Source organism: Leptinotarsa decemlineata, unplaced genomic scaffold (genome assembly GCF_025532065.1).
Source record: "Leptinotarsa decemlineata unplaced genomic scaffold, Ldec_3_MD MMD2_tig00000010_RagTag_RagTag, whole genome shotgun sequence".
NCBI classification, from domain to species: domain Eukaryota; kingdom Metazoa; phylum Arthropoda; class Insecta; order Coleoptera; family Chrysomelidae; genus Leptinotarsa; species Leptinotarsa decemlineata.
Window position 1 is genome coordinate 1,254,005 of NW_027412538.1, and position 15,106 is coordinate 1,269,110.

Sequence of the window (15,106 nt, forward strand, 5' to 3'; positions counted from 1 at the left end):
ATAATTTTTGAACATTCGTTCTTCATAATATAGACCATCCCTCAGACTCGGACAACTCCTATAACAATCATTCTCTGGTATATTCTTCTTTGGTCTATTCGAGGGCAGTTCGTAGGAGTAGGCAGTTTGAGTTAGCAGAACCACTTTGAATTTTCACATTTGTTTTTTCAGGCCATAATTTGAGGCTAATGTTGTACTCTGTTCAAATTTTTTGCTATTCATTTAATTGTGCTATAATGTGCATGCCAGCCATTTCAGTGTTAGTATAATCAAAGTAAACGATATTGTGTACTTTTAAAGTTGTCGGCATTCTCAAAGGCTAAAAAACAATACATACAAATGAACCGGCAGCGAACTAGTCCACGTGGACTCTAGACTTGGCGGTTCGTATTGGATAATTTTTACTAACCAAGTTTTATGATTGGCTTACAAAACCATACACATTCCTAGAGAAGATCTAACACGAAGAAGAGTACCTGATGCAGAACAAATACAGGCAAATTTACCTAAAGTACCTGAAATACCTGAGTTAAGACGCTCTGACCGTATAAAGAGACAGACAACAAGATGACCAGTTCAGTTTGAGGAGTGCCAGAAGATGACAGTACTACCAACTGTCGAAAGCGCTCGCAGATAATTAATAGAAGATATAAAGCTTCAAATCCTTTTTGTAGAATTTAATATTGAAATACTCAAAATAAAGGAAAATTAGTTGAATCAATCAAAAAAAAAAATATATATATATATATATATATATATATATATATATATATATATATATATATATATATATTGTTTCAGTTCTCTAAGTACTGTAGTTTTCCCGTAATTATTAAAAATCGAATGTGGTAGGGTAGTGACGTCACGGCCCTCTTCCCGCTTCTTGTTCGATTGACCAATAGGAACAATAGAAATAATCAACATTGCCAAATAGTAAAATTTACGAAGCCTATAATTATCATCAATTCAATTATGGAAGTGTATATGAACCCGTTAACGTTTCAATTAATGAAAAATTACACGAAAAATCATGTTTGGAAATAAGTTCTATATCTGAAATCACACAAAGTCGAAAGATCACAAAATATTCACTTAAACTATGATTTTATGCATTACTTAATGATATACAGTTATGAAAATCAAAAAATATAGCGAAATGGATTAAAGAATAATTTCAAATATTCAATTTATTCTACAATCCTCAATCTGTATAACTACAATTTATTATAAAAAAAAGATTCCTACATACATACCTCTTTCTAATATCGCTACTAAATTCAAACATTATAGTCTCGCTTGGGTAATCTGTTGAATCTTCTAAAACTTGAGAGGAAGGTTGAATGAGGTCAAGTATACACAGAATTGATTGTACTCTAACTGATCCAACAAAAGCTTCTGCTTCAATACCATTATTCATATGATACAATTTAATGAAGTAAAATGTATAATACTTCCAGCAACAGTATTAACTCCAGATAATACTTTCTATGGAGAATACTTGAAGTTGATATAAACAAACTGTGTCATCAAATTCAATATTTTCTTCCTCCTTTCATTTATAGTCACTTTTTAAATGATTTCTATAAAGTCTTGGAAGAGTAGAAGGATTGTAGTTCTTTCTTTTCAATACTTTCACCCATTTCTTTTCTCATCATTTTATCCTTTGGAAACCTAAACTCATTATATGAAATAACTCATCTATAAACCAATGCGCTTTCTGTTTTCTTGTGCCTTTCCGCACAACTAAAATCAGCACAAGGATGCACCATATTGATATTCAAATATATCTCTAAAACACTTTTAACACACATACAAACTAAACTCGATGAAAAAACGAATCATTTCTACGCGAGCTGTCAGCTAAGAAAAAGTTGAAACTCAATGTTGCAAAAACAAGCAGAATGAATCCGATATGACATACATTTTTAATGCCGAATAAACCAATAAATTGTGATATGGGTACTCCATTTTCCTGAGAAAATGAACGATCAATTAAAATTTCCTGTAATTATTCATTAATTTTTGTTAGGAATGAAGCCAGCAAACAAATAAATATACATTAATAAAATCGCTCGAATCCACGAATTGAGCATAAAAATGGACAATAATATTTGCCTTGATAACTGGTATAGTACAAGTTATATCTAAATATGATTCTAAATAGAATTTAACGAGCTATATTTTCAAATGGTTTTTGAATGTTCATGAACCTTGATAATATAAATCAATTATGCATTCATGCCACCCACCAAAAATAAGAAATTCAACGTTACTGGTATATTAGCCATATTGTCATCCAGTCAGCCAGTGTCCTCTGTAGTGTATGCGAAAATGTGCTCTTTCTAATGTCAATGGTTTCTACACATAATTTCGTATTTTTGTCAAAATAATTTCAAAATGAATGTTGAGCCTAGTTTTGTTAAAGCTGACTCCGACAATTTACCAAGAATCGATTTTGAAGTGATCGATGAATTTCACTTGAAAAATTTGCAATACTTAGGTACCGAAATGAAGAATGAAAAATTGAAACGGTAGGTGATATATTTAGTAGGTCCCTTTTATTTATATGACGATTCATTTCAGACTTTGTATTTTATCGAAAGATAGAAAGTTTTCATTTAATTTTTATTTTAGTTCGGCCAAGGTAGTAATGATAAAATTCAATCCAAAAATAACCTGAAAAAATATTTTTCGGAATGTAAACTAATGACACGGAATATGCAGCAAAATAGCCACCCGCCGAGACCTACCTTTCACAAAAAAAAAACGTTATTTAATTAGATAATTGTAACAGTTGTTTTCACACCGAGTTGACAACAATAACAACAAAAAAGGCGTCTGTCAAATTGGATCATCAGATCTGTGATTGGATATTGAAAACCAGTATACTTGACAACTCCGCTCCAGAAACGATCAATTTTATTGGTCAACAGACACGCTGCCAATTCAAATTCTTGCTTTTCGAAGTGTACTTTTTTCTGCAAATATAAAGAGATCATGGGACCGATTATGAAACGAAATATTTATTATATATATATATATATATATATATATATATATATATATATATATATATATATATATATATATATATATATATATATATATATGAAAGTGTAATTTCTTGAGCCCTTGTATTAATCAAATATATACACACATCGGAAAAGTCTAGGGATATTTTTACAAATGTCAATATTTTTTTTTTAGATCGCTTTAGGGAAAAAAAAGTTGACGGGTGATTATTAAACGAATGTAACTTACAACAAAATTTATTAAATGGTCAAAAATACTGAGTGCGCGTATAAGCAAAACTAAAAAAAAAATATGGCTCTTCTTTGGCACCCCGAAAAAAAATCATAATACAAAAAAAATTGGAATCAGTACAAAGTATGGCCTCCACGCTGGTTTATTACGGCCCTACATCTATCGTGCATCGACAAAATGAGATTGTCAATGTCTTGTTGAGGTACATTTGCCCATTCAGCGATTGAAAGCTCTCTCAATTGAAACGTTGTGTGAATGCTCCCCATATGCGGAGTAATTCTTCGTTGAAGCATGTCCCACACATGCTCGATGGGATTCAGGTCCGGTGATTGTGCTGGCCATGGCAATACATCAACTCCTTCGTTGGTGAGCCGGTCAGTCACTAGACGCGCGACATGTGGACGAGCATTATCGTGCATTAGGTGGAAGTTTTCACCAACAGCACCAGCAAACGGACGGACGATAGGTAGAAGAATGGTGTCGAGGTACTGTCGAGCTGTGAGGGAGCGATTTGGAAAAACGAGATCGGTTCTGCCGCCGATCATGATTCCGCCCCATAGCATTACTGTACCACCTCTGTATGTGTGGACTTCCTGGACTTGTCTCAAACGTTCATTATTTCCAGGTCGTCTCCAAAGTCTTACTCGACGAGAGTCTGGATGGAATCCAAATCTGGATTCGTCTGTAAACAAAACTGTGACCCCCAATCATTTGCATCCCGGTTTTGATGTTCTTGACACCACTCTAATCTTCTACCGCGATTGCCTCTCGACAAAGGTGGACATCTAAGTGGCCTTCTGTTGTGGAGATCTGCTTCATGCAGTCGATTTCTGACAGTATCACGACCAATGGTTACCTGGTGCGTCTGCTGCAACACGTTAACCAACTCAGGTGCTGTGATTGTTGGTTGTCTTCTTGCGGTTAAGACCAAAAATCGGTCTTGAACTGCAGTTGTAGCGCGTCCTCGCCCTGAATGTTGTTCGGCTGGACTGCCAGTTTCACGGAAACGCCGCCACAATCGACTGATAATACTTTGGGAGACACCCAAACGAAGAGCTACATCATTTTGTCGCATACCACCTTGAAGAAGTCCTACAGCTCTATTCATCTCAGCCAATGGTAAGTGATGGCGTTCCATGTTAAAGCATAATATTTCGAGAACTGCATAGAATGTACAAACTCGACACTTTCAGATTATTCATTTTAGCCGAAAACCTACAGTTTGTAAAATACTTGATACCGTTTACCGTTTTTGCAGGCTTTGTTCAACCCATAGAAATCTCACTCAAGATAGTGGCAAACCATAGACACGTGTTTCGGGCTTTTGGTCCATCATCAGTATGGTGCAGCCAAGTGTAAGGATGGGCAACACTTGGTTACCAAAAAATAGAAATACAAATGCACCATACTGATGATGGGCCAAAAGCCCGAAACACGTGTCTATGGTTTGCCACTTTCTTGAGTGCTATGTCCGATTAATAACTTCTATTTCTATATCAAGACTATCAATAACTTTCAATAATTTTATTTATTATACATATATAATAGTTATTGTAATTCTTATATAATCAGAAATGATTATTGAATAACGAAATTAGATAGTTCCCTAACTATATTATTAAAGGGAAGCTGTTGGAAGGTGTGTTGCACTATATCATTTACTTGAACTATAAAATGATTCATGATGGAATCACTGCTAATTACAACTCTGACTTTCACTGATATGACAACACTATCACTGTCAGCTGGTCTCCAAAGCAGGTATTCATGATATGCAAAGTGGCTTAATTTTTTTCCCGAAAACGAAGCTAGATATGAAGAAAACACAAGCGAAAAAAAAAGTAGTATTTTCAGTTGATTAATCTAAAAAATCTTTTTTTTTTAACCTCAACGTCCTGTATCTCAGAAACGAAGCAACTCCGGACATATGTTCACGAGAACTTTTATTCTCAAAACGACCTAATGAATCACCCTCTGAAGTTTCGTACCGTAATTAGGAAACACTCTTTATATGTGTGATTACTTCGTGCACCCATTGCTGAAATAATTTTAAAACATTTTTTAATCATGAATATTTAGATATACAGCGATTGGGTTCGCTCATTTTTGATAAAGTTTCCCACCTCTCTATTAGCTACTTGTATTACATCAATTCATTGATTCTGCTACCTTTTCCATCCAACTAGCAGAACCCACATATTAAAAAAACAGCACATGGAAAATTGGAGATGGCAGATTCAATAAAATAGTTTTCCTGCGGTTCGAATCATGTACATAATTATAGTAAAGTTGTGGCCTGAATATAAACGTAAAAATCCAAAGCGGTTCTACTAGATCAACAAGAGTAATTGCCAGAACCCGCTAAAATAGTTTTCACCTCTCAATGATGGCACCGGTCCCATGGCCTGAATGGCACGCATAGCTTTGGAATTCCTCTGCAGCACCAAATGCGACAAACCACCAACAGTTGTCATTTCCCCACCGTTTGTGGCGGCTCTACCGCCCTCTCCGTAAAGGGAACTCTTGCTCGGGAAACCGGTATTGTCCTGCAGGTCGAGGGCGGCTTTGAGAGAATCCACGCTTGCCGAGGCTACTAAATCGAGTCCGCTGTGAAATGACGGCGATTTCGGGATGCCCAGAGGACCCGAGTCACGACCTCCCATAACATGACCTTGGGCGTAGGTTGAATGAACCATATTCGACCCGAAAACGTGGATACACTAACTCCTTCACACACATAAACACTGGAACACGCACACACCTACGAATGTCAATATCATTTATTTTTTGCGATAGTAATAGCGAATCGAATTGTGTTCCGAATATGATATGAACCGACGTCATGAGGGTGGACTGGTGCTGGAAGTCATAGTTTGTCTCTGTCGGTTCGCAACCCCCGTATTTTTACTGATGTTAACTTTGGGAAATAGCTTGCTTATACGACACGACTGACTTGGAGGCGGCGTTGCCACGCTTTTTCACAACAACTATTTATTATTGAAAAATCTTCATTGCCAAACAAATCGACCTTCAATATATTCGGAAGAGTTAAGATATGGATAATGAATAATCTAACTTGGGCACGAAATATTTCGTTTTTTTTTGAACGTATACAATGACTAGAGAAAAGTATCTATTAAATTAATTGAATCCATTATCCGATTATAAAATTGATTGCTCGAGTCATAATATTAACATGTATTAAAAGAAGGAAGAACAAACCAATAATGAATAAAACAATATAACATCGCTGGACGCACGATTTGGAAAAAAAAAAAGAAAAATTGTACTTTCAATTAACGGGTTGTTTTTATGCAGTATGTGCTGGCTATGGATGTCACAATTTTTCAACAGCCTACTTTGCTGAAAGTAACTTAGTAGTTTTAATGAATGAATGAAAGTTATTGTTAACGTTACATATACCACGACACCTGGTCGGAAAGGTAGGTAAAACATGAACCGTTAGAAAGATAAAGAGCATAATCATCTTTGCTAGTAATTTTTCGATTTTTACGATAAGAAAGAAACCAACCATTATACATGATGCATGTATAACTAGTTACTTTGAACCAATTTTTATTCCGTATGCACGTAGAACTAGTATACAACTTGTCAAATCTAGGAAGAGACTTGAGAAATCTTTCTCTCCTCTCTATCTCTCTTCTAACGAACGCAGATCTAGTGGGCGGGGCCATAACGAAATTCAGAAAGCTCTTCCTATATTTGACAAGCTACACCTTGAACCAAAATTCGTTCCGTTCTGCAAGTTATTTTCTGACACAAAAAATATAACAAACATTTTTGAGAAATATCACTACTGTTGATAAATCAGGTTCTTAAATAATTTCAGCCGATAAACACTAAGGAAATTTAAATGATTCTAATTTTGATGAATTGAATCAACAATTTGATTTTTGTTTGAAGGTGATAGACAATGTTTCATAATGAATTTCACTAGTTTGGACTTCCATTGTCTACTATATAAAATGATTTGAAATCCCTGAAACAACTAAAAAGAAGAATTAAAAAAGAATAGCTGAAAATAACAATTATATTAACCAAAATAAACCTTTTTTGGGAAAGAAAGTTTTTGGCTTTCTACTACTCCATCTTGATACAAAAAACAAGGATGAGGGAATCTTCCAAGGAAAGGAAGGAAGTAATCAATTTCAAAATAAGTAACTCTATACATGGATGTGTAGATCATGCAAAGAAGTAACTTTCAGACACAAACTGAAAGAAAGTCCTCCTGAAACAGCTACTTTCATATAAACATTGAATTACACGAAAGGAAAAAATTCTTTCGAAACAAATACTTTGTTCTTTTTTCTTTCGTGTAATTCAATGTTTATATGAGAGTAGCTGTTTCAGGAGGACTAATTTTTCTTTCAGTTTGTGTCTGAAAGTTACTTCTTTGCATGATCTACACATCCATGTATAGAGTTACTTATTTTGAAATTGATTACTTCCTTCTTTTCCTTGAAAGATTCCCTCATCCTTGTTTTTTGTATCAAGATGGAGTAGTAGAAAGCTAAAAACTTTACCAAAAATTAATCACTCCTAAAAATGTAACCCCTTCAATTCAAAATAAACCTGAAATGAAATAATAGTGAAATAAAATACAAAAATAAATAAAAATAAAGAAATGAAAGTCACGTTAGTTCACGACGTTTCGATTGTTAGTATCTACAATCGATGACTGGGTCATCAAATATTTTTCATCATAGAAAATTTGAAAGTATCACATAGAAAAATTAAAAAAAAAATAAAAACCCACAGAAAAAAATTATATGACATACCTAATGATCTTTCTCCAGTATCCAATCAAAAAACATATTTTCTAGACAGGGCATACCTGATATTTATTGAATATTACTGGAGTTCCTTCCCAACACCAAATCGTTATTTTTAACACCTCGACATGTGTTTCGATCACCAAGTGATCATCTTCAAGAGGAAGATTAAACTTCCTCCTTCCTCCAGTAATATTCATTACTACACCAAAGGTTCCAAACAGTGCTTCATAAAAACTGATATTTATTGTTTGATAATGGCCTTCGAATGACCTCACATTCATTCAAATGTTTTGTATATGAATGGAATGTTCAACACATAACATCTAATCCAAAACATTCACGATCAAATAACTTGGTTAAAAGGGCTATTCCAGATGTGTGAATATTTTTAAAAAATGTCAAAAGTCAAATTCGGATCAATTCTAAACGCCAGAACTACATAATAGTCCTTTACCTATAAAGTAACACCTATTTCCCCGATCAAACACTTAACAACAGATCTATTCAACTGATTTCGCCTGTCAATAAAAGTTACTAAATCCGATCGGGACTCAAAAATGAATTCAAGAAAACTAAATGAAAACCAACAAAAACAAAAAATATATTGTTGTAAATCATGCCCTAAAGAAAATAACGTCGGCCGCCACTGGTAGCCATAAACCAATCGTGACGTAGCTGAGAGCGCAAGAATATACGATGTTCCGTGCCGCTCTAGAAGCAGCGAGAATAATGCTACCGATTTCGATGGAACTTCTACTGCATTCGATTACGATATATAAACGCTAGCCTTGAGCATATCGACATAGTCAAGTGGAAGCTACAGTGCGGTACGCGAAGCGATCTAGGAAGGCGACAGGCGTTCAAATAATAGTTGAAGTGTTTGTTGTATGAAATAAAGTTAAGTACGATTATTCATTGTAGTCAATTATTGGTCAACCTACGGGGAAAACGTAACAATATTACGACAAGTACGCAAAGACTTTGCCCACAGTTAATAACAACTATATTTTCTCTATCAAAGGTAATTAAAAAAATCTTACAAAAAAATAATAGTCTAGGATCTTATGATATTCAGATAGAATAATTTCAAGAAATACTAAAGATATCATTACTAGGTTAATGAAAACTATTCAAAAAAACATTCCATCAATTAATTGATTTATCAGATGATGGAGAGGATTGTAATAAGTAAAACCGTGCAAATAGGAAGGATGGACAAAATGTTACTAATTCACACTATTAGGAAACGAAATACAGTAGATTTTGAGATACTAAATGAAAGTATGTGAAATATATTTTTCTTTGTAAAATTACTAAATCGGTACCTGGCCCACAAAATATAATTCATAGTTTTATGGTTGTTTTTAACAAATACAGATACCTTGAGTTTCCTCTAATGAAATACAGTTTCAGTTTCCAACGAACGTTGGAACATATCAGCGTGCAGTGATTTATTTATACGCATTTACAATGTTCAAATACGCATTTTTCAATTGTTCAAATGAGCATAGCAACTATCTTAGGCCCAGGAACACATGTATCGGAATTCTTGTTAAACTCGGCATCGCCGCGCTAGATAAACTCCACGATATGGATTAATCGAAAGGAAGAGGGTCAAAGCGCATGCACCCACCTCGTGAACACCACCTGGTAAGGCGACGAGGAAGACGTGAAGAGTTGAAGATATACATCGCATCAAACGTGAAATACGTGTGTTGTAGAACATGATCACAAACCGTACGAAGCATGAAATCGATCTATAGAACATTGTCACCCCAAGGGGTGTAAGGAAATATTAGGTAAATCGATACATTGATGTAATCAAACTAAAGCCTACGTACCTACTAATATGCATTTAATTGCAGAATTGGGAGCGGAAATGTTACGTAATTAAATAATTAGTGTGAAGTTACCCACAACTTTTCATCCACAGTTTATGACGAAGGACAATCGAACAGGGTTTAGAATGAGATTTGCGAACAGTGTTGCCAGATTGCAAATATTAATAATTTTACCTGTATTTTGATGTTATCATTTTAAAAACACGATATATTATTGAAACATGTCGAATAAATGTATACAAGCAGTAATACCGAAAAAAATGTGAAATAAGAGTAAAATATTATTCAGGAAAAATTTATTTGTACCGAAACATGTAGCGAATGAGAACTGGAAAAATAGTTTCTCGGTAAAAATTTTCTGACTTGTGAAAAGTATGTCATTTGAAATATCCTGCGTTAAACAATACCGAATGCCCAGGAAAGACTCATCCACAAAATATCGAATTTCTCACTGATCAAAAATAGTTTGTTGACGAAAATTTCAGAATCAATTCAGCGAAAGTATATCTATCGACGTGCTGAAACAGATTTGCGTACCATTCGTTTCTTGGGTGGGAAAAAAAATAGTTCCATATATTCGGAACTGAATTATTCAAAAAAAGTCAAATTTCTCACTTATGAAAAATAGTTTGTCGATGAAAATTTCAGAATATATCCTTCTGAAGTATATCTATCGACGTGCCTGAACAGATTTGCGTACCATACCTACGTTCCTTGGGTGCGAAAAAAAATAGTTCCGTATATTCGGAACTGAATATCTCAAAAAAAGTCAAATTTCTCACTTATCAAAAATAGTTTGTCGATGAAAATTGCACAATATATTCTTCTGAAGTATATCTATCGACGTGCCTGAACAGATTTGCGTACCATACGTTCCTTGGGTGCGAAAAAAAATAGTTCCGTATATTCGGAACTGAATTACTCAAAAAAAGTCAAATTTCTCACTTATCAAAAATAATTTGTCGATCAAAATTTCAGGATATATTCTTCCGAAGTATATCTATCGACGTGTTCAAACAGATTTGCGTACCATACGTTCCTTGGGTGCGAATAAAAATAATTCCATATATTCGGAACTGAATTACTCATGAAAGTCAAATTTCTCACTTATCAAAAATAGTTTGTCGATAAAAATTCCACAATATATTCTTCTGAAGTATATCTATCGACGTGCTGAAACAGATTTGCGTACCATACGTTCCTTCGGTGCAAAAAAAAAGTTCCGTATATTCGGAACTGAATTACTCATGAAAGTCAAATTTCTCACTTATCAAAAATAGTTTGTCGATGAAAATTCCACAATATATTCTTCTGAAGTATATCTATCGACGTGCCCAAACAGATTTGCGTACCATGCGTTCCTTGCGTGCGAAAAAAAAAAGTTCCTTATATTCGGACCTGAAATACTCAAAGAGAGTCAAATTTCTCATTTATCAAAAATAGTTTGTCGATGAAAATTTCAGAATATATTCTTTGAAAGTATATTCATCGACGTGCCGGAACATATTTGCGTACCATACGTTCCTTCGGTGCGAAAGAAAAAGTTCCGTATATTCGGAACTGAATTTCTCATAAAAGTCAAATTTCCCACTAATCAAGAATAGTTTGTCGATGGAAATTTCAGAATGTATTCTTTTAAAGCATATCTATCGACGTGCCCAAACAGATTTGCGTACCATACGTTCCTTGGGTGCGAAAAAAAAATAGTTCCTTATATTCGGACCTGAAATACTCAAAGAGAGTCAAATTTCTCATTTATCAAAAATAGTTTGTCGATGAAAATTTCAGAATATATTTTTTGAAAGTATATTCATCGACGTGCCGGAACATATTTGCGTACCATACGTTCCTTCGGTGCGAAAGAAAAAGTTCCGTATATTCGGAACTGAATTACTCATAAAAGTCAAATTTCCCACTAATCAAGAATAGTTTGTCGATGGAAATTTCAGAATGTATTCTTTTAAAGTATATCTATCGACGTGCCCAAACAGATTTGCGTACCATACGTTCCTTGGGTGCGAAAAAAAATAGTTCCTTATATTCGGACCTGAAATACTCAAAGAGAGTCAAATTTCTCATTTATCAAAAATAGTTTGTCGATGAAAATTTCAGAATATATTCTTTGAAAGTATATTCATCGACGTGCCGGAACATATTTGCGTACCATACGTTCCTTCGGTGCGAAAGAAAAAGTTCCGTATATTCGGAACTGAATTACTCATAAAAGTCAAATTTCTCACTTATCAAGAATAGTTTGTCGATGAAAATTTCAGAATATATTCTTCTAAAGTATATCTATCGACGTGCTGAAGAAGATTTGTGTACCATATGTTCCTTGGGTGCGAAAAAAAATTACTCATAAAAGTCAAATTTCTCACTTATCAAGAATAGTTTGTCGATGAAAATTTCAGAATGTATTCTTCTAAAGTATATCTATCGACGTGCCCAAACAGATTTGCGTACCATACGTTCCTTGGGTGCGAAAAAAAATACTTCCATATATTCGGAACTGAATAACTCAAGAAAGTCAAATTTCTCACTTATCAAAAATAGTTTGTCGATGAAAGTATCAGAATATATCCTTCTAAAGTATATCTATCGACGTGCCAGAACATATTTGCGTACCATACGTTCCTTCGGTGCGAAAGAAAAAGTTCCGTATATTCGGAACTGAATTACTCATAAAAGTCAAATTTCTCACATATCAAGAATAGTTTGTTGATGAAAGTTTCAGAATATATTCTGCCGAAGTATATCTATCGACGTGCTGAAAAAGATTTGTGTACCATACGTTCCTTGGGTGCGAAAATAAATAGTTCCATATATTCGGAACTGAATATCTCAAAAAAAGTCAAATTTCTCACTTATCAAAAATAGTTTTTCGATGAAAATTGCACAATATATTCTTCTGAAGTATATCTATCGACGTGCCTGAACAGATTTGCGTACCATACGTTCCTTGGGTGCGAAAAAAAATACTTCCATATATTCGGAACTGAATTACTCAAAAAAGTCAAATTTCTCACTTATCAAAAATAGTTTGTCGATGAAAGTTTCAGAATATATCCTTCTAAGGTATATCTATCGACGTGCCCAAACAGATTTGCGTACCATACGTTCCTTGGGTGCGAAAAAAAATACTTCCATATATTCGGAACTGAATTACTCATAAAAGTCAAATTTCTCACTTATCAAAAATAGTTTGTCGATGAAAGTTTCAGAATATATCCTTCTAAGGTATATCTATCGACGTGCCCAAACAGATTTGCGTACCATTCGTTTCTTGGGTGCGAAAAAAAAATAGTTCCTTATATTCGGACCTGAAATACTCAAAGAGAGTCAAATTTCTCATTTATCAAAAATAGTTTGTCGATGAAAATTTCAGAATATATTTTTTGAAAGTATATTCATCGACGTGCCGGAACATATTTGCGTACCATACGTTCCTTCGGTGCGAAAGAAAAAGTTCCGTATATTCGGAACTGAATTACTCATAAAAGTCAAATTTCCCACTAATCAAGAATAGTTTGTCGATGGAAATTTCAGAATGTATTCTTTTAAAGTATATCTATCGACGTGCCCAAACAGATTTGCGTACCATACGTTCCTTGGGTGCGAAAAAAAATAGTTCCTTATATTCGGACCTGAAATACTCAAAGAGAGTCAAATTTCTCATTTATCAAAAATAGTTTGTCGATGAAAATTTCAGAATATATTCTTTGAAAGTATATTCATCGACGTGCCGGAACATATTTGCGTACCATACGTTCCTTCGGTGCGAAAGAAAAAGTTCCGTATATTCGGAACTGAATTACTCATAAAAGTCAAATTTCTCACTTATCAAGAATAGTTTGTCGATGAAAATTTCAGAATATATTCTTCTAAAGTATATCTATCGACGTGCTGAAGAAGATTTGTGTACCATATGTTCCTTGGGTGCGAAAAAAAATTACTCATAAAAGTCAAATTTCTCACTTATCAAGAATAGTTTGTCGATGAAAATTTCAGAATGTATTCTTCTAAAGTATATCTATCGACGTGCCCAAACAGATTTGCGTACCATACGTTCCTTGGGTGCGAAAAAAAATACTTCCATATATTCGGAACTGAATAACTCAAGAAAGTCAAATTTCTCACTTATCAAAAATAGTTTGTCGATGAAAGTATCAGAATATATCCTTCTAAAGTATATCTATCGACGTGCCAGAACATATTTGCGTACCATACGTTCCTTCGGTGCGAAAGAAAAAGTTCCGTATATTCGGAACTGAATTACTCATAAAAGTCAAATTTCTCACATATCAAGAATAGTTTGTTGATGAAAGTTTCAGAATATATTCTGCCGAAGTATATCTATCGACGTGCTGAAAAAGATTTGTGTACCATACGTTCCTTGGGTGCGAAAATAAATAGTTCCATATATTCGGAACTGAATATCTCAAAAAAAGTCAAATTTCTCACTTATCAAAAATAGTTTTTCGATGAAAATTGCACAATATATTCTTCTGAAGTATATCTATCGACGTGCCTGAACAGATTTGCGTACCATACGTTCCTTGGGTGCGAAAAAAAATACTTCCATATATTCGGAACTGAATTACTCAAAAAAGTCAAATTTCTCACTTATCAAAAATAGTTTGTCGATGAAAGTTTCAGAATATATCCTTCTAAGGTATATCTATCGACGTGCCCAAACAGATTTGCGTACCATACGTTCCTTGGGTGCGAAAAAAAATACTTCCATATATTCGGAACTGAATTACTCATAAAAGTCAAATTTCTCACTTATCAAAAATAGTTTGTCGATGAATATTTCAGAATGTATTCTTTGAAAGTATATTCATCGACGTGCCAGAACATATTTGCATACCATACGTTCCTTCGGTGCGAAAGAAAAACTTCCGTATATTCGGAACTGAAATACTCATAAAAGTCAAATTTCTCACTTATCAAGAATAGTTTGTCGATGAAAATTTCAGAATATATTCTCACAAAGTATATCTATCGACGTGATGAAAAAGATTTGCGTACCATACGTTCCTTGGGTGCGACAAACTATTTTTGATAAGTGAGAAATTTGACTTTTTTGAGTAATTCAGTTCCGAATATATGGAAGTATTTTTTTTCGCACCCAAGAAACGTATGGTACGCAAATCTATCTGGGCACGTCGATAGATATACTATAGAAGAATATATCCTGGAATT

At 34.1% G+C, this 15,106-nt stretch overlaps 1 protein-coding gene across 6 annotated transcripts in view; it reads right to left on the reverse strand.

Moving 5' to 3' along the window:
* wrd (Protein phosphatase regulatory B subunit well-rounded) overlaps positions 1–15,106 on the reverse strand; it is a 49,551-nt gene that overhangs the window by 18,413 nt on the left and 16,032 nt on the right. The window contains exon 1 of one of the 6 annotated variants that reach the window (XM_074171227.1): positions 5,642–6,158. The exons of 4 other annotated variants lie outside the window; for them this stretch is intronic. In XM_074171227.1, coding sequence (XP_074027328.1) covers positions 5,642–5,960 — 319 coding nt within the window. In that variant the 5' untranslated portion in view covers positions 5,961–6,158. Of the gene's footprint in view, positions 1–5,641; positions 6,159–15,106 lie in introns of those variants that run through there. One more of the 6 variants, XM_074171225.1, reaches the window with a different exon arrangement.